This window comes from Protopterus annectens, chromosome 9.part0 (assembly GCF_019279795.1).
Source record: "Protopterus annectens isolate FY-2018-M chromosome 9.part0, PAN1.0, whole genome shotgun sequence".
NCBI classification, from domain to species: Eukaryota; Metazoa; Chordata; order Ceratodontiformes; family Protopteridae; genus Protopterus; species Protopterus annectens.
The window spans coordinates 1,509,489,088-1,509,516,046 of NC_056743.1; the positions used below are offsets into that span (position 1 = coordinate 1,509,489,088).

A 26,959-nucleotide genomic window follows, 5' to 3' on the forward strand; every position below is an offset into this window, starting at 1 on the left:
AGATTCCATTGGTGACTGGTCTCTTCCCCTATTTTGATCTCCTGCATCCTGTGAGCCAGTTGACAGTCCAGCTAGTGATGTAAGCATTTATTCCCAGTTTATTCAGCTTTTCTACTTTACCTGAGTAGGGGGTTGTGTCAAAAGGCTTGACCAGGTCAAGGTAATGCGGTGTGAACTGTTTTACCTTCATCCATTGCTTTAGTAACAAGAGCTTAAAATTTGCCCATGATTTTGAGCCTTTCACACTTTCCTCTGGGCTGTTTTCAAACACATTTTAGGGCCGTGCATATATGTATGCATTCTTTGATTCACCTTCCTAAATGTATTAAATTACATTCCTTGTATAATACACTACCAGTTGTCAGAATGTGTTTTAAATTCATAGTTTTGAACAGTCTTTTAGTTAGCAATTAAACAAAATGTATGAACCAATAATGACAAAACTACCCATTTCAGAAAATTTCAACCATAAAAAGCCACTCAAACTTCTGTCATTACAATCCAGCAATATCAGTAAATATGCAAAATCTCTGCAGAAGTAAGTCATGTCAATAATTTCACATTTAAGGGATCTCTAACTAATAAAGAGGTTGGTGCTAGGAAACAACTTTATATTTCATTGTTTCATCTACAAATAAAGTGGCTGCTGCCCTTGAAGAATAAATTGCCTATGTTATATTAAAAAATGATAAGCTAGTAATATTGCAATAGGGAATGGATGGCAAACTGATAACAGGTTCATTGTTACTGGGTAACTCCTCGAAAGGAGGACATTCACAGGACTGCAGCATCCACTTTCTTTAAATTACAGTGCAGTACAGTATCAGTGATCCATTGGCATACTGTGGGAGTAGAACCCACAGCCTTCGGCATTAAAACTAAGGCTATTATTACCTGTTGTGCTGCTATCAATACAAAGAGACTTGGAATAAGCAGCACTAAACTTCTTTTCCCCTGAAGCTCTCAGCTCCTTGTAAAATTTTTTATTTAACATTTGTTTACTGGGAAAGTCCGACTTGGAACAAAGACAACTTTCAGCAGAGGCCCAGGGAGAAATGCTCCAGCTGCATGTATTTGTAACATGGGAGGAAACCAGAGCACCCAGAGGGAACCCACACAAACACAGGGAGGACATACAGACTCCACACAGAAGGCAACTAAGCCAAGAATCAAACCAGAAACCTCTTACTATCAAGCAACACTACCACTGCACCATACACTTAACACAACTTCTTCTTCTGGCTTTTCCCAGTTAGGGGTCGCCACAGCGGATCACCTGTCCACTCAAGATTGGCAGTGGAGTTTTACAGTGTCGAGTTGCCAGCCCAGCGCCCAACCTTCCATGGAAGGCACTCACACACACACACACACACACACACACACACACACACACACACACACACACACACACACACACACACACACTCATGCCTAGGGCCAATTTAGAGTGTCCAAGCCACCTACAGCATGTCTTTGGGATGTGGGAGGAAACTGGAACACCTGGAGGAAACCCATGCAACCACAGGGAGGACATGCAGACTCTGCACAGAAGGCACCCCAGCCAAGGATTGAGCCAGAGAACCTCTTGCTGTGAGGTGACAACGCTAACCGCTGCACCACCATGGCCACCCGTACACTTAACACAACTAAATCTCTCAATTTCACAGCAGAAGAAATGTGGAAAAAGCCAAAATGTATTTTTTTGGGGGGGGGCAAAGGCCCAAAACCAGGGGCACATTTTAAATATTGCTTGTATAATCTTAGAAAGTTGCTAAAATACAGTTTTGTGTTACAATGTGTTTCCAAAGGCTATCATTATTTAGTGACTTCTGTTCTCACTGATTTTCTCACAAAACCACAAATTTTAACTTCCTGAATCACACGTGGTGGTATGGGTAGAGAATGCAGGTCCTTGTACCTAAGGTTCAGGGTTTGAACCTAGTTAATTCTAACCACCAGTTATAAGTCAGTAAGGCACACACACACCTTCCTTACAGCCTATGTATAACCTTGTTCAGTTCTTTCTAGTCCTAAATTATTTCTTAAATTTAGCTGTACTTAGCCAACTATTTAATAATACTTAATGTATCCAGCACCTGTCTTAAGGCATAGCCTTTGGGAAGTTGACTAAATATTAACTGTTAAACAATATAATCATTATTTTTTAGCCTTATCAGAAGGTAAATGTTTTCTACTATGAAGGCCATTTCCCAGCCAGATGACTTATAAAGTGTTTTTTTTTCATAATATGAACAATTATGTAATTCAATATAATTTTGTTTTCTTTTTTTTAAAAAGCCATCCATCCAGAGGACAAGAGGGATACCATCATTGTATGGCAATCAGCAAGAATAGCTGAAAAACATTAGCTTTCTTTCTCTCTTACTCTTCTTTTTCCAGTGTTTCATTTTTCCGTCTTATCGTTTTTAAGTGGATGCATAGAGACCAAATGAAGTTTTCCTAAAATGTGGAGCAGCACATAAAAACAGCATCCTGCGCTATTATATAAATATTTTAGAACACTCTATGAGGTGTTCTTTCTGCAATGGTATGACAGAGAGCATCTTTCTTAGTTTTACGTAGTATTCATTTTTGTGCAGTATGAGGCACACTTGTAATGAATATCTTAAACAAAAAAATATTGGGTCATATCTGAGAAATTCACCGTTATCTATTGTTCAGAAGAGAAATTCATTATTTCAAGTGAATAGTTAGCATTTCACCTTAAAGGTTACTGCATCATTATAAGTGGTGAGTACTTCTTACAATTCATACAGGATTAGTGGATCATATCAGTGTAACTGAGTATCTTAAATGTCAGCGGCTCTAAATTCTTCCATCATCTGGACAACTAAAGGAACTCTGCTTTAAGACAGTGTGAACAGTATTCTCAAATGCAGCTATCAGCCACAGTAGGTAATTTCCAAACAGGAGAGTAGACATTCTTCAAGGAAATTGTTTTATATTTGATTAAATTCTAAAGCCACTAATTTCAAGGTAATGACATTTTAGAATGCTTTTTTCTGTGCTTTTACACTAAACACTACTAGTGCTACTAGGCATAGTTCTGCAGTGATATATGCAGGAAAAAACAGATGAAAGCCAAGCTGAGCAACTTTAATGGTGCATCTTATGTTTTTGCAGTGACTCTGCATTTGATTTATCATAAAGTAAATAAAAGTATTTAAACTCTTTGCTGCTTATTAGTACACTGCAGTGATGAACATTACGGCATGGTATTTTAACTGTAAAAGTACAGCCTTACAGTAAATTGACTGGGAAAACCAAATGTACAATGCTGTGCAACGTGCTGACAAAGAAAACACAACCAATTTTAGTTTTTGTAACACTAGCTTAATTAACAGACTTGCTTTCAAGATTCTGTATATGTGGTACGTCAGACATGCCTATATTTGGGCTAGTAATAACAGAACTGAACAAAAAGAATTGCAAATGTTGCTATATCCACTGGGCAGTGTTTCCCTGTTTCTCTACACACATTAATGTGAACCATAACAGTGATATCACAGAAACACAAACACACACACACACACACACACACACACACACACACACACACACACACACACACACACACACACACACAGGGCTTTCTTACAGCAGAAAAATACAAACAGAACTTTCACCACTTAATGAATAAAACCAGCCAGCTTACCGGGTGTTGACTCTGACAGCAGGTGTGCAATGCTGTGGACAGTTTTTACACACACTTTTGTGTTTAAATTACGTTAGAGTGCCATGCACGCATGAGTCCTACATTGGGTCCTTAAAAAAAACTCCATGATCTTACACATCTTGCAACTGTAAAAGTGTGTGTGTGTGTGGGGGGGGGGTGCTCCCTCCCCCTCCCCTATGGTTCCGGCACCTTTGAGGAGAAGGTGGAGTTTTTCTTTAACTTTCCTCATGGTCAGACTTCAGAGGCCTGCAGAGAAGATCCTTATAGCTTATCTGGAGGCAGTATACTCTGTAGAAGTAAACAGACATGTATACAGATGATACTCTTTTGGGTATAGTGGCAAGGATTCATACTATCTGTATATGCCTGACAACATCAAATTGAAATAAGTTACTGTGGCATCTCTCTTGTTTACTTTTATTCTAGTGTGATATTAGAGGGACACACAGAAGGTGTCTTTTGGGGTGAAGTGACAAAGCATGCTAATTCTATATATATAGAGAGAGAGTGAGAGCAGCAGCAATGTTAAATTTATGATTCTGGCCATTTGTTTTTTCACTTTCATCTCACTCTAACACAGACAGGTGCATAGAAGATGAGTATCTTTTTGAAGAGTTAGTGGGGTGCAGCGGTGCAGCGGTAGCATTGTTGCCTCACAGCAAGAGGTTCTCCCATTCGATTCTCGGCTGGAGTGTGGGGAGTGCCTTCTGTGTGGAGTCTGCATGTCCTCCTCATGGTTGGGTGGGCATTCAAAAGACATGCATAAATGGGCGTGCCTTCGTTGAAGGTTGAACGTCGAGATGGCACCTCGGCGTTCGTGAAAATCTACTGCCAATCATTAGCGGACCGGAGTTCCGCTGTGGGTGACCCCTAACCGGGAAAAGCCAAAAGACAACAACATTGAGCCAAACATTATTTCCACATATGGTTTACGTAGCCTTGTAAGCATTTGCCTTTTTCATTTATAGGGAAAACATATTTTTGTCATCTTTGAATACTAAGCTGTGGACCTCCTTCTTTCTTTCTTTCCTTAGTCAAATTTTTTCAGGCTATCATTTGATCAAAAGATAGAAAACATCTCTAGAATGCACCTTGGAGTATTTAGAATCCCATGGTTTCTGAAGGCCTAGAGGCCCCCGACTCCCCCAGTTTAATTCAGTAATTTCAATGTAGTCTTGGCTAATCACAATGTGTTGAAAGAATGAAGGAAAAAGCTGAAGCGTAAAGCAAGGTTTGGAAATACAAAGAGTCATTCAGATGTTGTGGACAGTGGGGTGAGTGAGGGCAAATAAAAAGATTAAGAATTATCACCTTTTTCTGAACCTCTGTGGATTCTGCTTTTTCCATTGATGTCTGTATGACATTTGCCTGTTTTCCATAATTCAGTGTTCACAGCTTCATATGTGCATTTCTAAATCTGCAGAACATGAAAAGAAAATGAGGGACCAAGAGCTGAGCCTGTCTAGTACTGAATAACTGCTGACATGACATTAGTGCTTGGACAGCAGCAGCTCCCACATCCATACCTGCTCCGGGTCTGCCACTGTGATCACATCTTTAAAACTAATGTTATAGTACACTGGGAAAGAAGAACCTTTTCTACCGGGCCATCAACCCTTTGTAGTCCCTTCCCTTTCTATTGCCTGGGATGCCTCCCCTCACAAGTACTGGTTTAGGAGCTTACATATAAATATTATCTTTAGTTAGGCTGACAACTTTCCTTGTACTATCCATTTGCCTGAATATCCTAAATCCTCACAAGATCATTTTTCTCATTGTTTATTGTAATGATTTACTTCACTTTTCTGATTAAAATGTATGTGCTGTTTGTTACAGTTCTACATTTTCATGATTTTAAAGTACTCTATCTGTCGATCTATATATCTATCAATTTATTGTTCTCTATCATTTCACAGATATTTTATAATTATACTTTATTTTTAATTGCTCTTTTATGCTATATTGTCTGGGTCAGTCCCACTAGGCAGTGGTTGCTTTTCAGATGAGACTCAAGGTGGTTGTCATACTTACCAGGGGAAAATTACCCAGGACACTTTTATTTGGCTTATATTTATTGGCTGTTACCATATTTTGTGCATCTTGCCAATAACTTCTAAATTCATACTTGAAAACAATGCATTATCTTACATGCAAAATGTATTAAAAACTAGACAGACTGATAAAACAGATGAATTAGCTGTCAGCAAATATTTTTTGTCTAAAATCAGCATAGGTCTTTACGTTAGAACAAGGGAATGCCAGGACACAGAAAGGTTATACAGCATTTTTTTTAGGTACTGCCAAATATTGCCTTATGCCATAAAGAAACAATGCACAAATAAGAATACATGGTGAAGACCACTGTACCACAGAAATGAAGTAGTCCTTTATGTATGTTTCAAAATGTCTGTACATAAACACACACACACACACACACACACACACACACACTGCTAATTAGCAGTGATAACACAAATCCAGTTACTTATTTATAGCTCAGCTAATATTTCTCAGTTACGTCTTCTCTTCTCATTATGGAGCCCTTTGCACAGAGAAGTTTGCTCCTCCTTTAGTTTATACCTCCCTACTCCCAGTGCAAATCTTCCTTCTTGCTACTATTAAATGTTGCTCTTCTCCTTCCCTTTCATCCCATCAAATACCTCAAGAAATCCTCCTGGCTTTCTTTTTTCAGTAAGCTACATAAATATAGTCCTGTTGTCCAAACCTCTGCCCTTTTATTATTTCCTACCATTTGCTATTAATAATCCTCTTTAGTTTTGCTTTCAACCTTCATTATGCTATGAAATGTCTTACAAATGTTACCTGAAAGGTGCTGTGAGTCCCTAACAGACTCTGACATTCTACTTTCCCTTCTGTTTCTGTTGTTCTTAGTTTTTTAAACATTATCACTTCCTTCTGGTGGGTTGGCATAGCGGTTAAAGGTGTTTACCTCAAGGCATGCGGATTGAGTTGCACCTTTGGTCACTGCCTAGTTATTGGCTAGAGATGTAATAGTCTACAGACTGATTGCCTAGTACTTACTTATGAACCTATTCTGTGTGTCCCTTTCAACAAGGACAGATAGACAAACACATGCACATGCATGCTGACAAAGCATACACATACCCCTTTCTGCTTTAGCTGAGCAGAAAGTTAGAAAACTACTCCCAGTTGCTATGAAACATCATGCACTGACTGCAAAGAGATGGGAACAGCAGCAAGCTACAGATGGAGCTTATACAATAAATTAATGTCTAAAGGAACTGTGGGTAGCCAAGGAATAGAATTATATTTTGTTATATATTTGTTAAACAGGTTAAGTCCACTAGGCACAAGTGCCTGTTATCAAGGATGACTCAGGAGATGTCTCTGGTTAAATTAAGTTTGCAAACATCTGAGTTAAGCTGTCAGGGGAATGGTAATACATGGTGCACCCCCAAGACTGTCACCCATCGGGAATCATGCTGGCTATACACTTTGTAGACCCTCCCCATATAACTTCACACATGGCAGTGCACAGTATTGTAATACTAATACATGAGCTAGGTGTGGGTTATTCTAAGATTTACTCAAGCCTGCTGTAACACAAGTATGCTGCCCAAGTGACCAAGTCCATACTATAAAATCAGTAAATACCAGCATAACCCTTACCTTGATCATGTATTATCACTATCATCATACAGTGGTAATAAAATCAGTCTTTTAATAACACTCATTGATTTTCTAGCCATTTGTTTTTACAACTACTGTCCATTGATAACATTTCCTGCTCAGGTGGATATATTTGTACAGCTGCCCAGTTTTGCATTTTGAAATTTAAAAGAGTTGATATATTTTATTCTGTTTTGCTTTATTCTGAATATTGTTTTTAATATGAGCAAGCCATATGACCTTTTGCTGCCATCTTGTGTTTGAGATTGTTATTTGTGTTATCCAGTACAGTACACATTGTGTTAGGCACAGACAGAGGTACAAAACAAGCATTTCCAGGACTACCCTGAGATGTATTGGTGATGCTTGTCTGCTTCTCACTGCATTTTACTGTGGGGCTACTTTAATCAATACTCCTTATCATACATGTAAAGACTGTTTGGGTCCCTCGGTAAGGAATGTATATGCCTAAATCTGTTTATTAGTTATAGCGGCCCTTTGGAAGTTCTCTTGGAGCAGGTTTTTTTTTTTTTTTTTTTTTTTTTTGAGCAAGCTTCTTTTAATGGACTTTGTCTAATGATCATGACAAGCCAGATAATTCTTTATGATGGCAATGTTTTCTCTTTGAGGTATGCAAAATATACTTACAAAAGATTGCTCTTGGGGTATTATTATAAGCTGCCCATTGCATCTCCTTGAGTTACACACTAATGTACTCCTAGGGACTTGCTGATTTGAGATTTCTGATTAGTTGCTTAGGCATGCTTTACTCATGCTATTGTATAATACACAACATTAGTCTTTCTACTCCTCTTACTTGTAACCCTTGCAATTTCTAACAGCAGTTACAGTGAGGTTTGCTTAATAAAGTCATAGGTGTGTTATTACAATAGATAATTTTAGTCTTAAGAAAGATCGTTCAAAGTTGCTAAATGAACAGGCACTATTATCTGAGTGGGAAATAATTCTTGTTACATGATTTCACCAAAAATCCAAAAACGGTTCATGTACCATCATTGTTACCTGATGTAATATATACTATTTACACCAGTGCATTTATCACTACATCCTCTTTTTTTTAAGATTACAAACAAAAAACTTGATTATGTGATGTAATGTACTCCTTACATCAATGCTTTTATCACTACATCCTCTCTTGTTTAAGATTACAAACAACATAACTTGATGATAGTAAGTAGCTGTATATCATATTTACAGCACATGTAAGCAACATATCTTGATGTCAGTAATACAGTTTTAGCACCTGTGGCCATCTTCTTATCAGGTTTCTATAACTGGGAGGTTCACCTTTATGTGATTTTAATATACCTATAACATTTTCTCAGGGCAGCTTTGAAACTGAATTCTTTGGAGGGTCAGCAAGCAGTTGATTGGATACTGTCTCCAGTTCAGTCTTATACATGTGGCCATAATTTTGCAAATGGTTCTAGCCGTTGTAAGAGGCACACTAATATCAGACAAGTTCAGCAGCACCTCTTCCATTCTTAGCAATTTCTTTCTGTTGCTACTGAAGGTTTGTCCATCTTCAGTCATCATCATGTATGACCTTTAGTTTACTTCCTAAATAATTGTAACTCTTTTGTTCCACACATCGAAACTTCAGCTCTCAGCACATTGCTGTTAATGAATTGCATCATACATGTGAATAATTTATTATAATTACTTTTTTAATCAAACTGGAAGAGTGTTATTCTTTATTTCATCTCTATGTGTGAATTTTGTAATGAATGGTATTACAGTTTTGTTTGCAGCATGTGTGACACTGGAGGTTTACCTGGTGACCATTTGTAATCTTGTAGCAAAGCCAAGTAAAGGTCACAGTTGTTATCATCTTCTTCTGATTTTTTCCCGTTACACTGCACATACTGTAGTTCAGTTGTGGCATGCCAAAGGTCAGAACTTTCTGCAAATTGCTTACAATTACTGAAACAGTATTTTCCACTATTACATCTGAAAACAGTTTGAGGAATACTTCACCTGGTAAACAGAGTTTTCATTTACAATATCACTGTGATTGCTGTGGTATTGGAAAACAGTACATTTTTATAAAAAATAGAAAAAAAATTATTGACTAGTAAATTAAAAAAAAAAAAATTGTGTCTACCTGTTGAAGATATCTGCTACCTTCACGGATTCCAAAAAAAAATGTTTTTGGGTTCTTTTCAGTGAAAACTATTTCATTTAACAACTACCCTATTTGGAAACCATTGTCGGAAACATTGCGATATCATTAGTGCATTTATAGGTATTAATATTTCCAATTTTTTTATTTTTAAATGAAAAATTGCAGTGAAATATTTCCTTCCTTCATTCAGTATGTTTATTTGGTAAGAAAAATCAAACTCATTATCTATTAATATTCCTATATTTTAGTTATTTCTACATTTTATTACCTACCTACAGTTCATACTTATAATCCTTATCATTTGTGCCTTGGTACATAATGTATGATTTATTCATATTTAATTTCAAACATTTCCCTAGAAACCTTTCATGTGGACTTGCTATATAATTTAGTAATTCTTTTCTGTCTTTCTGTCCCCTCATTGCCATCTTACTTATTATGTGGTTAAGTATACATTTTAATATATTTACCAATGGACTGCAGCCTAAGGGCCAGATTCCAAAAGAGGTGCTCTCAGAGTTAATTAAGTCTGCCCTTATTCTGAAAGACTTGCTCTCAGTATAAGTGACTTACTTCAGTGTAAAGCCTACCTATAAACAGGCTTACATCAGGGGGCCAGATCATAGCCGGCCTTAGGAATAGGCCAGCTAGGTGGCTGCCTAGGGAACTGGTCTAGCAGGGGAGCTTTTCCAGTAAAATGGATGGTGTAAATAGATCAGGATGAGTACACCAGGTGGTGTGTGTGTGTGGGGGGGGGGGGGTGCTGTGGAGCCCATTTGCCTAGGGCACTACTTGACATAAGGCTGACCCTGGGCCAAATTCTAAAAGATCTGTTCTCAGTGTAAGTGGTCACTTACACTGAGAGCAAATCTTTTGGAATTGAGCCCAGTGTCTTACTCATAAATATTAAATAATGCAGGATCTTAATATTGATCTTTAAGTCTTTTACCACCGTGTTTTCCTCAGCTCCATCTTGTTGTGTAACACATTCCGTACCTCCTTTTGATCATCTTATTATCAATCTTATTAATCAGTACTCCACCACTAGTTCTTCTACAGCCATCATTACTGGTTCATGCGTAACAGTGTTATACATTTTAGATTACTATGCACACAGTACATCCAGTCCTAATTTTAAATCTACAGCAAACTATTTGCACGTACCATCAAATAGTATGGTATTTCCCATATTATAATCTTCCAAGAGGGCTCCTTCCAGCAACAGATGATTATTTTTATGAGAGATTTTCTATTGTAGGGAAAGCATGCACTCAGTTGATATATTTTAACCAATAAAATTGTAACATTTTCTAACACAGAATAATTTTGCAATTATCCACAGTTATGCAGCTTCAGCAGAAAGATTTAAGTGCATACCTGTTTTAATAATCATTACAGAAATGTCACAATGATACAGGAACATAGCCAAGGGTAAAACAAAACCGTTTTGGTGTGCCTATGGATCCTTGTCTAGTGTTAGCAGAATGCTTACCTAGGATGCTTTTATACAATTTTGCATTATGCTAAATGTACAAAAACAGAAAAAAGATGGCAGTATATGCACCCAGGTGGCTGTTATTTTTTTTTATTTCATCTAGTATTTCATATGTACCCATAACTCTTAAGATGTATTTTGTTCCACTTCAAAAAATCAAGACTCTGAATCTTAGCAAACAACTGCTTGATTTTAAATTATTTGTTAAGCACACTAACAGATATTTCATTATTTAGATGTGCAGAGGAGAGGAACATTTGCGTCTGAAGCATTTCTGGAAGCAGTTCGGTTTTATCTTCAAGAAAAAGGAATCTATGGGACAGGAGAGCTACTGCTTGGAACAGAGTCTGAGGTTTGTCAAAGTTTTATTTAGCATTTGATAGGTCCACTCAACCAAGAAACAAGTAATTTGCTGTGAAGTGTTTTCAGTTTGCATCTGATTGCTTTTTACCATTTAAGCTGCATTAGTGTGTGCACGTTTCTATTTAAGAGTGAGCTGTATAAGCAAAGTGATATTAACTTGATTATGAGCATCTATCTATCAGTAAGGTTTGCAGTAATCTGTGTGTGTGTGTGTGTGTGTGTGTGTGTGTGTGTGTGTGTGTGTGTGTGTGTGTGTGTGTGTGTGTGTGTGTGTGTGTGTGTATGTGGAGGGGGTATATATGAGAGAAAGAGAGAAACTGACATAGACAGGAAGTGGCATTTGTATTTTGCTTTCATTACAAAATTAAACTTGCCCTGACTATAACCCAGCCAAACCAAGTGTGACTAACATTTTTTAATGGATTGGGACTGTGATGTGTCACATCCCGGTGACAGGGACAGTGCTGCAATCCCCCTTCTGATTGTCATTAATATTTTAGCACTGAAGCGGGGCATACACAAAATCTGAGCCACACCATTTAACAACACAGGGTAGTATGTGTGATTCCACCAGCTGCTTCACTCCATTTCCCCTTCTCAGTCCACCACTAGTGTGGTCCCAGCCCCAGTGGATAGTAACAGGGACAAGTAAAAGAAAAATGGTGCATCCAAGCAGCTGATGGATATGTGGAGGGCATACAGAAAGGGGTTAAAAAAGAATGCAATATGTATTTCTTTATCACATTTTTACCCAACTAGAAATCACAGCGTTATTTACATGTCCTAAGTTTTTTAAAATAAGCAACAATTCTACCCATATAAATGCAAGGTTAATTTGCTACAAAATTTTCTAACACTTAATTTTGCAGACATTGCCCTTCTTACACAAACTCCATGCAAGGAAACAAGCAGGCCACAGGCACAAAGTATTATGTTTCAATCTTCCATTATACATAACATAAACTATAAAAAAAAAATGTAGTACATTTCTCTCTCTACTCCACACACAGCACACAGTATTTAACGACTGTAATTTCAGGCCTTCAGTTTACAAAAAGGTATGCTCTTTGTCGGTGGGGAATTGTTAACTGGTCTCCACTTTTTGCCACATGCTCCTACTCAGATTTTTTTCTAAGCACAGCTACTTGAAACCACAACATCAATTACTCACACACTGTACTGTAAAGCAATGCCAATTTGGCACTGACCATGAGGTTAACTTGCTGCTCAATCTTCTAACATTTTCCTTTCCAAAGCATATCCTGCATACACAAACTTTTGTGCAGGGAAACAGCGCACAATCATAAGCTTCAGCCCTAAGTCCATACTATATTTCCTTAGTACATCATGAACGTTTTTGTAAACCTGACGTTCAGGCTGCTATTTAACTTCAAAAACAGCAGCAACGTGTCTCTTTTCACAGTCACCCACTAGCCACACTTTCTAGCAGGATCGAAAAGTCTGCACAAGCAGCACAAAACATGAATGCTTTGCATATATAAATGTTCCAAGCTGTCATTTAACATCAGTGGAGCAATGCATACTCACAGGCTTCTCCCCTCCCCAACCATTCCAGTAGCGCTACAAACATTCTGTGATGTAATATGAAAATTAAATTAACAATACGGTTGACATTAACTCTTCATTTTTTTGTTTAACTACTAACAGTCTAATAGATAACTTCTATAGGATAGTCCATCATGAGGAAATCCCCTTATCAGTCCATAAGCTATTTTATATTGTATATTTAATATTTAGACATTACTGCTGTCCTTTTTTCTTTACATGTAAGATCAAACTCTATTCACTCTCAGTAAGAGCTATAAAATCCTCCCACCCAGCATACTACAGGCCCAATGATCCTATAGGTCTTGATAACATCAGTCTAGAGCTAAGCCCAAGAGAAACTGTGCCACTAATATACACTGATTATGAGTGAAGCCAGTTAACCATTTGCTTCACTAGATTCAGTGGGGAAAAGGCTTACCTGAGATGGGCCTTTTGTTTTATATCACCTGGTTGGCCCCTTCCTGGTCTGCCTCTGCTCTGGCCTTTGATACTTGATTGATGGCTCAGTCCTACCCTAGTGCCTAGCAGTGCACCAGGACTCTGCTCCGACTTGTCACTCTAACCTTTGTAGCAGAAGGAGGCCAGAGCAATGTAGTTTGTTCCCAAACTTTTATTTCTTCTGCACTGGAATGAAGTGTGTTCTTAAATCAGTGTCAGTGGTCACCTTATATTCTGTTTCGTGATTCCACTGTGACATTATAATAGAATCACTTCAACTTTATGTTACCAAAGAGATTATGGGGGAGTACGGCAGTGTCAGTGATGCAACAGTAAGCACTCTCGCTTTTGATGCAGAAGGTTGTGGGTTTTATTCCTGTACTGGGGGGGGGGTTCTGCACTTTTGAGTATGTCATCCTTCAGATAATATGTTAAAAACTGAGGCCCCATCCATACCTCTCAACCTTAGTGCAATAAATCTATACAAAGCCTAAAATAATGGGGGACAAAGGCTCAAAAATAGGGATACATTTTAAATATTATTCCTATAAACTTTGGAAGTCTCTAGAATAACAGAATTTGTGTTAGCATGCATTTTCAGAGAGGACATGAAGTCTGAAGTTCAAATGTATCCTATTACTTAGTGACATCAATCCTCAGTGATTTGACAGATAACCACAAGTTGTATGAGGAACAGAGCAAAAATATGATGCAAAAATCTGGACAGCTGAGAGGTATGGCTCCATATGCTTGAGTTGGTGGTAGCTCAGGTAGATGTAAAAGATCCCATGACACCTACTGAAAAGAGTTGGAGTTCTCCAACGACCTGGCCAAATTTCCCCCAGTAGTATAAATACCACCTCAGGTCTCCCTTGAAAAGAAGCTACTAGTCTAGTGGGACTAACATGGAAAACAAAGGATAAATAAAAAAAATGTCTAGACAAAGTATAAATAATGAGGGTGTGATGATGTGAGGTATTGCCAGCTATTATAGGAGAAGTAGGGCAGTTGATGTGTAACATATGCCAGCATAGCTAGCTGCAGTTTTGTAAAGAATTATATGTCATTTGTATATCAAACTGATTTATTCAGATGCTTGTGTTGAAAATGTATTTGTAAAGTTGCTTGTGTTAAAAAATGTACCAACAGTGGGTCCTGCTGGAAAGAAAAAGAAGTCAGACTGTATGGTAACTATTGAAATTAATACATTGCAACAGAGGATACTGGAAGAAAAGAGGTTAATATCAGTCCAGCTAACTTTGAAAAATAGTTTGAAATTAAACTACTTAATATAAACCATAAAGATTGTATTTCACAGGTCTCAATGCAGCCAGAGACAAAATGTCTGTACTAGAAAGCCTTATGTATTGTCTTTAGCAGTAAACTAATTGCTAGTCTGGAGGAGTGGAAGTTTGAAATTGTTTTATGAATTACAGAAGCTGGAACAGATCTTAAAGCTCTATGTATGTATGTGTTATTGACACATATGTGCTAAATTCTGGTTCCGTTTCTAGTAAAGGGGTGGTATAGGGTTGTCACCTTTTAACAAGGCCAAAGTGGGACATGGGGGTGTGGCCAATAGGACAGGGGGTGTGACCAATATGACACTAACAAGGCCAAAGTGGGACATGGGGGTGTGGCCAATAGGACAGGGGGTGTGACCAATATGACACTGGCCACACTCTCACCACAACATCACCAGAGGTGTTAAAGGAGATGCAGTATTACAGTTATGGATACAAAATTGTGACATTGCAGCATACTGAAAACTCAAACCATTTAAATGAAGTGAAGCATTACTGCAAAAAACACATTACTCAGTTGTAACAGTAAATAAACTTTAAAGGAATAAAAAAACACACTACTCATTAAACAGACACTTGTTTATTTAAAAAGTAAAAAAATTCATAAACCAACCATGACTATTCAGAAAGGAAACTTAAAAAAATCTACATACCACATACAAGCCACGTATAAAATTAAGACTTTTTATTGTCAATTAAAGCTAAAGCAAAGAAAAAACACAAAACTACATACTGTACCCTACTACTACATACTGCACACTAGCAAATTAAAGCTAAAGCAAAGAAAAACACAAAATTACAAACTGCACCCTAAAAGCAAACTACTCTGTAACAACGACATGGTTTAGCACAATTTCAAATACACTGCATTAACTTCTGAGCATGCATCCACAAAAATAAATAAATAAATAAAAAATAACAGGAAAAATGCCCGTAAATATTTTACCTTTTAAAATACTTCTTGCAAGAGAAGTAAAATAAACTACAATGTACAGCAGACTCCATGGGCTCCTTTTACCTCAAAACATAGGAATTAAGAGTAATTTACCCAGCACAGCAATGCAATAAACAGGCCCAAGTAAAAGCAGCACACCCATATTCACATTACATGCAAAGCAGGACATTTTAACCTTATTAAAAACGCATAAAAAATTAAATGCACACATTTATAAGTATAAATGAAAACAATCTTGAAACAGCTTTGGCAAGTTGGCAACATGTACCTACTAGAATAATAAATACACTACATTAACTGTTAACATTCCCCCTCAAAAGGTAGACTTGTACCACATACACATTGACTTGCAAGAACTAACAGGAAAAATTACTCAAACAGTATAGCCTAACTTCCTGAAAACAGCATTAAATTGCACACATTTCCACACACAAAAGTGCAAACTATGCTCAAACATTTTCTATCTGCAAACAGAAAATACCCAGAAAAAGCTACGACAATAGAAATACATCACACTAAATTTATATTTCACTGCCCCCCACCAGAAATAAACAAAACATATATACACACAGTTCAGCCTTCTAAAAGTAATGCTTCCAAATCATACCCCTAAGAACGATAACAATTACATATACATACAGGTTTTATACCTTTAAAAACTACTACTCAAAAATCTCAAAATAACCACTGCACAGATTTAAATACTGCGTACTACATCCCCATCTACCTCTAAACATTAAAAACTTAAATAAAGCACAATATTCCCATTTTAAATAACTAAAGCCACAAAATGCTATGTTATGTACTTACCACTATCACAGTTTTTGCTGGGCTAGCTTGCTTCCTTCCTGCTGGAATGGCTAGTTGGATGACTGGCTCTGTCTGCTCAAGTGGCTGGGCTGGCTGGCTAGCAGGCTCCCTTGCAAGCTGGAAGGCTTGTTTCTTTGCTGGCAGGCTGGTTTCTTTGCTGGCAAGTTGCTTTCATTGCTGGCTGGCTGGATTATTTGCTGGTTGGCTAGCTTCTTCGCTGCTGGGATTGGAAATCTCAGACCTTAAGTCTCAATTCCTTCGCAGCTGTAGAGCACTAAGACAAAGCTACTCTACAGTTGCGATCTTTATTGGGCTCTTTGAGGTGAATCCCCACCCCCCTCCAATCCCAGCAGCCAATTTCTGCTTGAATTACACCATCCGGACCTAGCAGGGAATCCCTCTAACTGCAGGTCTGGGTTGGTGACGTAGCCGCATTGCCATGGAAAAACCAGAAGTATTTTCGGCTTTTCCACGGCGATGGCAATTCAAGAGCGCTGAAAGTGGAAAACGGGACTTTTAAAGTCCCACTGTCTATGAATGCGGGAAACGGGATGAAAAGGCTCAACCCATGAGTGTCCCGCTGACAACAGGATGGGTGGCAACCATAGGGTGGTATCGAAACCAGATGTCAGATGACCAGATGTGTGTGATGTCATTCTGCAATCAAACACTAAAATGATGTTTTAATACTAGATTAGACTGAAGTCTCAGGGCGGTCTGTTTTTGTAACCTGACAAAGAAGAATGTCTCACCCACTTCACCTTGCCTTGCTTTAGTAAGAAACCAGGGAATAGTAATTCTTTAGATGAGTCAGGAAGATATAGTGAGATTAGTTAAGTACTGTTTTTCTGTATCTGTGTGAATCTATTCATCTATGTTATTTTTACTATTTCCTGTGATTGAAACTCTGGTGTTTATTGTAAATTGATATTTAGTATTTTCATTTTTTTATTATTTATTATTAAATATATGTAAACTTTTCATTGTACTTGGTCCTTTAGAGAATATTTCAACCTTTGAGGGTACTTATATTTATTTGGTAACACTGTGGCCGCTCATGAAAGCCTTGCTGTTTGGTCAACATTACCATTTGTAGTAGTATTGATTTCACTCAGTATAATTGGGTAGCCTTGTAAGAGCCTTAAAGTAACTGGCTTTGCAGTGTCTGGTGGCAGTAACTACCTTATAGTCTGGGCAGAGGGGCATAGCTAGTAAATCTGAGCCAGCCTTTCCCATGTCTATGTGCGTGTGTGTGTGTGTGTGTGTGTGTGTGTGTGTGTGTGTGTGTGTGTGTGTGTGAACATCAAATCTCAAAGAGTGTGTGTGTGTCAGCTACTTGGAGCAGGGACACAGAGCACTGGTTTCACAGAGGGATTGGTGGTGGACTTGGCTTGGACACTTGGTTGAGGACTCAACTCTACAGCTGTGCCGGTGAGAAATCTTATTGGTGGCTTGGGCAGGGTCCCAGCCCCCAGACTGAGTGTGTTCCCATTGTGCTCTTAAAGGAAATTGTGCTTGATGCAGAAAGCTGCAGCTGTAAATACTGTGTATATCTATTTTTGTTCCAAGTGAACATCCCTCACCGGTGTCAGTAGTGAGGATTCAGGCTCCTTGATTACGGGCCCAGAGGTGGAACGTCACATATTGGGGAGTAGTAGTGTGGTTATTAATCCAACTTTCGTAGCCTGTAGGAAGTTATCACTAAAGGTGTGTGTACTCTCAGCAGCCACAAGTTAAACATACAAGGTTCCATTCTCACAACAGTTTTATTTATTTTTGTTAGTTTAGTTTAGTCAGGGAAAGCAGGCAAAGATGTCAGCAGAGGGTTATGACAAGCTGACAAAGAACCAGTTTGGCCAAGGTGTGTGAAGCCAAAGTACTGGTGCATGCCAGCCTGACTAAAGAGGAAATTATTTCACCCTTATTTGCAGCTCAGACCAGCAACCAGGAGTATAACCAGTCTGGTGATAGAAATTTGCAGCCCTCAGAAACTGGACAATTCACCTTTTCCTCAGAGGACTTAAAAATCCATCTGGAGTTAAAGAGACTTCTACTGAAGGCCAGATGTTTGGAATTAGAATCAGCAGAGTGACTGCAGCTTTTGGAGGCTGAAGAAAATGAGAGATTGTGGCAGGCAAAACATATTGAATTAGAAACAGCAGATAGACCATGGTGTTTGGAGGCAGAGGAAAATGAGAAACTGTGCCAAAATGAGAAGGAGATGCTGACTCTTCATCAGGTCATGGAGGTAATGAGGAAGGGAATAACCAAATGCTGAAGCAATAAAGGTCAGTACATTTCTTCTACAGTTTACAGAAGGTGAAAATTTGTATAGTTTTATTCATATATTTGAAAGAGTATGTAAACAGTATAATGTTGATCAAGGGCTATGGATACAGTTCCTGACTCGCTTACTCCATGATAAAGCTGTAACTGCTGTTTCTAAATTGTCTGATACTGATTGTTTAAGTTATGATAAAGTCAAACAATGCTTATTAGCATGATTTAACTTAACACCAGAAGCTTACAGAAAAAAGTTTTGTGAGCGTAGATGCAAGGCAGATGAAAGTGTATGTGATTATATTGCTGAGGTAAGCATTTATTTTCATAGGTGGGTGAGTGGGTGTCAGTTCACCATGTTTGAAGGGCTGGCAGACCTTTTGATGAGGGAACAAGCCCTTGGCACTTTGCCTGAGGACATGAAAATCTGGTTGGCAGACTGGGAGTGTAACTCTTCAGATGAGTTGGGGAAAAGGGGGGATCTCTACTTAGCAAGCAGAGCATCACTGCACAAGAAGGGGATACCCAGTGCTGCACATGGATATAAGGAAACCCATGGTGGGCAACCTAAACCACCGCAACAGAGTTCACCAGTAACAAGGGAAGCCACTAGTTCAGGTATAGGGCCAGTATGTTTTAAATGTAACCAGTGGAGCCATGTATCATATAGATGCCCATAGAGACAAGGTAGGGAACAAAAGGTGGGGGAGCCGGCAAGTGGGAATAACAGTATGCCAGTGGTAAGTTGTCTGGAGACAACAGGGGTACCAAACTATCACCAGAGTATATATTCTATCTTAGTAGATGGAAAGCAGGCCACTGCTAACACAGACACAGCCACTGACATAACCATTTTGAAGTGTGCAGTGGTTGAAAAGGAGCAGTACTTGCTTGAACAGTCCTCTGCAGTCACTGCTTTAGGAAGGATCCCATTCCAAATGCCTCTGGCCAGGTTTCACCTTGACAGGGAGGATGGAAAAGGAAGCAGGCAAGTAGGTGTGTTTGAGGATATCCCTGCAGATGTCTTAATAGGGAATGATTTTGATAATGTGGTACCTTGTATGCATGTAGTTACATGCAGTCAAGCTGAGAGACAAGCATATGGGTCTGGTAACCTGGGGGATACCCAGACAGACCCCACACCTGAAGCCAGGGCTAGTGAGGTGTTTATTTCAGGGAGAGAGCTACCCTGTAGCAGTGAGCCTGAAGGTGAACCACAGCTGCTGGTAGGTACTGATGTCCCCCTTGTGCTGAGTGACTGCAAGGGCAGAGGTGAGTGGTAGTACCCAGGTTGACAGTGAGGCACTACTGTCAGAGGATGCTAGGCTTCCTATGGAAAGGGAGCTGGGAAGGATCACAAAGATAGAGCAGAGACAGGCTCGGCTCTCGGACCCTACACTACAAGGCTTGAGAGAGGTGGCTAAATGGGTGCCTGATTCTCAAGGAAAAGGGAGTCTTTATACTAGAACAAAGGGTTAGTGTATAGAGAGTGGACCCCTGAGGGGGAGGGCTAGAGGGTGAGGTAATACAGCAGTTGGTAGTTCCTAGAGAGTACCGTCTGGCACTTCTAGCCATGGCCATGACATTCCTTTTGCAGGTTATGTGGGCATAAAGCTTACCAAGAGATGTATTATGCAGAACTTTTATTGGCTTGGGATTGCAAGGGATGTAACAGGGTACTGCAGGACCAGTGAGCAGTGCCAAAAAGTAGGCAAGGCAGGAGAACAAGGCCTCCTTTGATGCCATTGTCTGTGATTGAGGAGCTATTTCAGAGGGTAGCTATGGATATTGTGAGGCCTTTGAGTACCCAAAGTTCTGCAGGGAAGAAGTATATCCTGGTGGCAGTAGATTATGCTACTAGATACCCTAAGGTGGTGGCTGTGTCCTCCATCAAGGCAGAGAAGGTGACAAATGCTTTGTTAGAGATTTTCAGCAGGGTAGGTTTCCCCGAGAGAAATACTGACTCACAGAGATGCCAATTTCATGTCAGACCTGCCGGCTTGTCTGTGGGAGTGCTGTGAGGCGTGAAGCACCTAAAGACTACCCCCAGACTAATGGTCTTGTGAAGAGGTTAAACTCTACACTAAAGACTATCCCCCGGGTATTTGCAGACCAGTTTAAGAGAGAATGAAACAAATATTTGCTCCATCTGCTGTTTGCATACAGAGAGGTACCCCAGGAATCCACAGGTTTTTCACCCTTTGAGTTGTTGTATGGACATAGGGTGAGGGGGGGCTTTAGATTTGATTTCTGATGAGTGGCAGGGTGAGTATGAATTCCACAAGGAGTCTGTTGTGGCATATGTCTTAAACCTCAGGAAAAGGCTTAGGGAGCTCATGGGCTTGGCCCAGGAGAACCTGTCAGGAGCCCAACAGTAGAAAAAGTTATGGTATGACAGAAATGCTCGAGCCCAATAGTATACTTTGGGACAGCAGGTTATGGTTCTCATTCCTGTCAAACACAATAAGCTGCCGGCAGCTTGAGAGGGACCCTTCAAAGTGATAAGGGAGGTCAGTGATGTTAACTACATGGCAGAACTGCTAGGCAAGAGGCAGGGGCACAAAATGTACCGTGTTAACATGATGAAGCCTTAACATGATAGGGAGACCCTGGTGTTGAGTATTTGCAGTGTATGGCAGGAAGAGTCTGAGGGGGATTTGGTGATTGATCTCCTCAGTGAGGCTCAGACTGACACCTCAGAGAAAGGGGTAGCAATGTCCCAGCAGCTATCCTCTACCCAATGTTGAGAAATCTGAGCAGTGTTACAGGAGTTTGGGAGGATATGTTCACTGGAAAACCTGGGTGTATCCACATGGTGCAGCACCATGTGGATACAGGACTTCAAAGGCCTATCAACCAGGCCACTTACAGGGTTAATGAGTGAGTCAGACAGACTCTGATGGAGGAGATACAGGAAATGTTAGAACTGGGGGGTAATCCAGGAGTCCAGCAGTCCCTGGGCCTCCCCAGTGGTCCTGGTACCAAAGAAAGATGGCAGCACCAGGTTCTGTGTGGACTACAGAAAACTAAACACTCACACAGAGACAGATGCTTACCCCATGCCTATGACAGATGAAGCCTTAGAGCAGCTGGTTGGGGCTAGGTATCTGGCCACTATTGATTTGACCAAGGGCTATTGACAGGTACCCTTGACTCCCCCCTCTAGAGTGAGGTCAGCCTATGTGACTTCTATCAGATTATACGAGTTCACAAAGATTCTCTTTGGGATGAAAAATGCCCCATTGACCTTCCAGAGACTGGTAGATTGTATCCTAGCAGGGGCAGGAGATTATGCCCTTGCTTATTTGGATGATATTGCCATTTACAGCCTTTCCTGGCATGAGCAGTTTCAGCATGTCAGGGAGGTCCTAGGCAGACGGCAAAGGGCAGGGTTGACCATTAAGCCTAGTAAATGTCAGGTAGGTATGGCAGACGTTTCCTACCTGGGACATAGAGTGGGGAGTGGTAAGATTAGGCCAGACCGGCTAAAGTGGAAGTTATTCAGGCATGGCCTGCCTCTGTTACCAAAACGTATGTGAGGGCATTCTTGGGGACAGCGGAGTACTATAGAAAATTCATTCCCAATTATAGTACAATAGCTGCTCCCCTCACAGACCTGATGAGGAAAAACAGACCAGACAAGGTAGTGTGGACCCCAGCTTGTGAGAAGGCATTCCAAAAGCTTAAAGGGCCTTTGGGAGGACCCCCTGTGTTAGCCAGTTCAGATTACAGCAAAAAAATTGTTGTGCAGGTGGATGCTTTGAATTGTGGAGTGGGGGCTGTACTCAGCCAGGTTTCCTCAGAGGGAGAAAAGCACACAGTTGTATATCTCAGCCATGGACTCCAACCCAGGAAGATATTTTATACAGCCGTAAAAAAAGATTGTCTAGTCATAGTATGGGCATGGCAGAAACTCCATCCCTAGCTGTATAGAAGGAAATTCACTGTAGTTACAGACCACAATCCCTTAACATGTTTACATTAAGCCAGCTAGCAAAATGCAATGTTATTAAGGTGGAGCCTAGGGCTGCAGGCATAAGATATGACAGCACTGTAGTGGGGTCAGCAATGCCAATGCAGATAACTGTCAAGGCAGGGTATGGTTTAATGTATTCCCAAACAGGCTCATTCCTCTCAAGCAGTGTTGCTCCAGGGGCACTTGAGACACTATCTTAATCTTCAAAGTGAGTAGAAATGTGATGATGTGAGGTATTGCCAGCTATGCTAGGAGAAGTAGGGCAGAGGATTTGTAACATATGCCAGCATAGCTAGCTGCAGTTTTGTAAAGACTTATACGTCATTTGTATATTTACATGTGCTTGTGTTGAAACTGTATTTGTAAAGTTGCTTGTGTTAAAAAGTGTACTAACACTGGGTCTTACTGGACAGAAAAACAAGTATACCCATATGTCAGATTTTATGGTAACTATTGAAATGAATACATTGTAACTGAGGATACTGGAAGAGAACAGGTTAAGCTAACTTTGAAAAATAGTTTACTTGGTATAAGCCATAAAGATTGTATAAGAGAGAGAGAGAGACAGAGAATAAAGGTCTTCAAAACAGGTCTTCAAAGCAGGTTATAGTATAAATATTGCTCTTATAAACTACAATAACTTCATTTGGGTTAGCATGCATTTTCTGAAGGATATACTGTCTGAAGCTCAAACATATATCATTAACTTCAGTCTTCAGTGATTTGCCAGAAAACCACAACTTTTATGAGGAACAGACCAAAAATATGAGACAAAATAATCTGGACAATTGAGTTATGCCAGTGTGTTAGAGCACCTTCATAAGAAGATCAGGCTCCCTACAAATATTTAAAACCCAGCAAGATATCCATTTCAGAGAATAATTGTTAAGGCCTTGAGTTCAGTTTAGTTTATTAGGTTTTGTGTCTATCAAATTAGTGTACTGAGACATACAACAAGATGGTTATTGTTTCTGGCATAACAGAATCATCTCAGGTTTATGTTATCCAAGAAACCCACCACCATATATAGCACAAGTAACAAAAATCTGAGGGTAATGCTACTCAATGCCAGAAGTCTAAACCTCAAAATGCACACACTTGAGGCACTCCTCAGTATGGAGACAATTGATATATGAGCAGTAACAGAAACCTGGTTTAAGACTCCAGAGAGCACCCCAGCACTACCAGGCCACAGCTCATACCATACATTTCGGCCACAGAACCCGGACCGAAATACAAAAGTTGGGAGAGTATCCATATTCATCAAGGATACCCACACCTCCAGGTTAATGGCACAGCACGATGCTCAGAGATCATCTATGTGCAACTAACAATGGGCAAAACTGCAATTTAAATTGTAGCTTGCTACAGATCACCCACAATGTCCCAGGACCCCCATTCCGCATTTCTGGAAATACTGGGAAACATAAAGGTCCTACCAAATACCCTAATATTGGGTGATTTCAACTACCCAAACATTAACTGGGAGAACTACTCAAGTACTAACTCCCTTGCCCAACATTTCCTAGAATTTATAAACTCAAACGTCCTGGATCAGCTGGTCAACACTCCCATCAGAGGTGACAACATATTGGACCGTGTCATCACCAACATGGGCGACCGGTATTTCACACCCCTTGCTGGTTAGATCTGACCATAAACAAATCACTTTGGATATCCACATTCTGCCCAGACCCCTGGACAAGGAAACCACTGTGAAAAACTTTTCAAAAGCAAACTTCACATTAATTAAGACTGAGGTGGAAAGTTTCAAAGCCCCCATGCTAAAGGATAATGCTGTCCAAGCTGCAAAATCCTTTACTAATGCATTCTATGGGCACCTACAAGAATGTATGGATTGTGCTATCCCAAGCAAAACCAAGACTCACTCCTCCAGGAAAAGAAAACCAGTCTGGTGGACCCCTGCCATAACCAAGCTATACAATAGGAAACTAGTACAGAAAAGAGTAAAATCCCAAGAAGGAAAGACATCCCTGATCAGTATCAGCAAGAAACTACAATCCCTCATAAAACTGTCCAAGGCGAGCTTCGAAAGAAAAATTGCCAAGGACTCCAAAGATAACCACAAGGCATTCTTTAGCTATGTCAAGAATCTAAGTGGCAATGCTCAGATCTGCTTGGAGTTAATGCAGAATGGCACAAAATACACTGAACCAAGCGATATTGCCAACATCCTAGCAGACAGGTTTAGTGCAAACTTCACTCCCCTCTTACCCCCAAAAGGGCCCATAACCATACCAGAAGAATGTAGAGCCCCTGAAATCACAGACACTCAGGTGAAAACAGCCCTCTCCAAAGCCAAAAACACAGTATCAATGGGACCGGATGGTGTCCCAGGCTGCGTCCTACATGAGCTCAAAGATGAACTAACCCCTCACCTAAACACACTGTTCAAACTCAGCCGCTCCACAGACTACGTACCCATAGAATGGTGCACAGCAATGATTATTCCGCTCCACAAAGGTGGAGCCACAACAGACCCCAGGAACTATCACCCTATAAGCCTGACTAGCTTGGTCTGCAAGGCTATGGAGCGCATCATCATGGAACTCATTAACAGAGACATTGGGAACCTCCAAACACTGGACCCTACCCAGTTCGGCTTTGTTAAGGGCAGATCATGCCTCCTAAACCTGGTGGACTTCTTTGAGAGAGTTACCAAGGCTATAGATGAGGGAAAGGTGGCACACACAGCATACCTAGACCTCGCAAAGGCCTTCAACACCATTCTCCATTCTAGTATTATAAACAAGCTCACCAGCCTGAACATATACCCCTATGTCACAAGATGGGTTGCCAATTGGCTCACAGACAGAACCCACATGGTGAGAGTTGCAGGAGCTAGGTCTGACTCTAAACCGGTTACAATTGGCTTTCCCCAGGGCTCAGTCCTAGGACCCCACCTGTTCGACATATACTTCTCAGTGGTACAGGCAAGAACAGGAGGACTATGACTGACCAAGTTCGCAGACAACTGCAAACTAGGGGCTATAATTGACTCTCTGGCTGACAAAGACATCCTCCAAAAGGGTCTCACTGAGACGGATACCTGGTGTCAAAATCATGGCCTCAAGCTAAATGCCAAAAAGTGCATAGTCATCCCCTTTGGAAAAAACAAAGTACACACAAACTACCACATAGGTGGTAGCCCTCTAAATACAAAAAACATAATAAGAGATCTGGGGACCCAAGTAGATAGTAATCTCTCCTTTGATAATCACATTGCCAAAGTGGTTAGAAAATCCTTCTATGTGGCCCACCTAATCACAAAAGGGTTTGTATCCAGTTCAAAAGAGGTCATTGTGCCCCTCTACTCATCACTCATCAGACCCATCATAGAGTACAACGCCTCATTTGGGATGTACCTTACAAGACACCTGCAACAGCTGGAAAGACCACAGAAGTACCTCACCAAGAGGATCACTGGCCTCAGACAGATGCCCTATGCAGCTCAACTGAAGAAACTCCAGCTGTACTCAGTTGCATACTGCCTACTCAGAGGTGAACTCTGCCTGACATACAAGGCCATGTCCAACCCAGAATTGATGGACATGTTCCACCTAAAGAAAACCTTATCCCCTCGAGCCACATGCTCTAGGGATCTAAACCTCACCACAACAATAAATAGGATGTGCTGGAGGGATAGATTCCTGTCCCAGAGACTTCCCATGCTTTGGAACAAGATTCCAATCTACATTAGGCAGAGCTCCTCGCTAACACTCTTCAAAAGAAACCTTGACGAGTGGATGGGAAACAGAAAGTTTACCCTGGTAATCACTTCAGTGGCTCTGCTGGACAGAGGCACAGGGAACTAATCTAAGGGGGTGGCGAAAGCCAGCACATTCTGGCTAGGCTTATAAATGCCTTTGGGCAGATAGCCTAGTACCTACCTATGAACCTAAGAGACAATGACACATTAAAGGGGAATACTGCTTTGTGAAGTGGAATGCATAAGTCTCATCTTTCTTCTTGATTTCCTTACTATTTTTTCTGATTTTTGATTTTGTTATTTGCATCATTGTTTATGTTTATATAAGCAATATAAATGCTCAACATCCTCTGCATGAATGAAGATAAACTTAAGGATAAGAAAGCATTAACCTGGCATTTCAAAAATAAAAATAAATCTGTTACCAACAGAAACAACGAATAGGGCTGATAAAATCTGTCAGTGTAAATGGTGTTTGTGACTGAAACAAGACAGATACAGAAGTAATATTTGCGCAAGACCAAAGTTTATTAAAATAAATGTGG

The 26,959-nt window shown here is 40.1% G+C and overlaps 1 protein-coding gene across 1 annotated transcript in view; it reads left to right on the top strand.

The window, feature by feature from the left end:
- The window catches only part of NIBAN3 (niban apoptosis regulator 3), an 828,390-nt gene that overhangs the window by 503,117 nt on the left and 298,314 nt on the right, over positions 1 to 26,959 (top strand). The window contains exon 6 of the mRNA XM_044084452.1: positions 11,226 to 11,341. Coding sequence (XP_043940387.1) covers positions 11,226 to 11,341 — 116 coding nt within the window. The remainder of the gene's footprint in view (positions 1 to 11,225; positions 11,342 to 26,959) is intronic.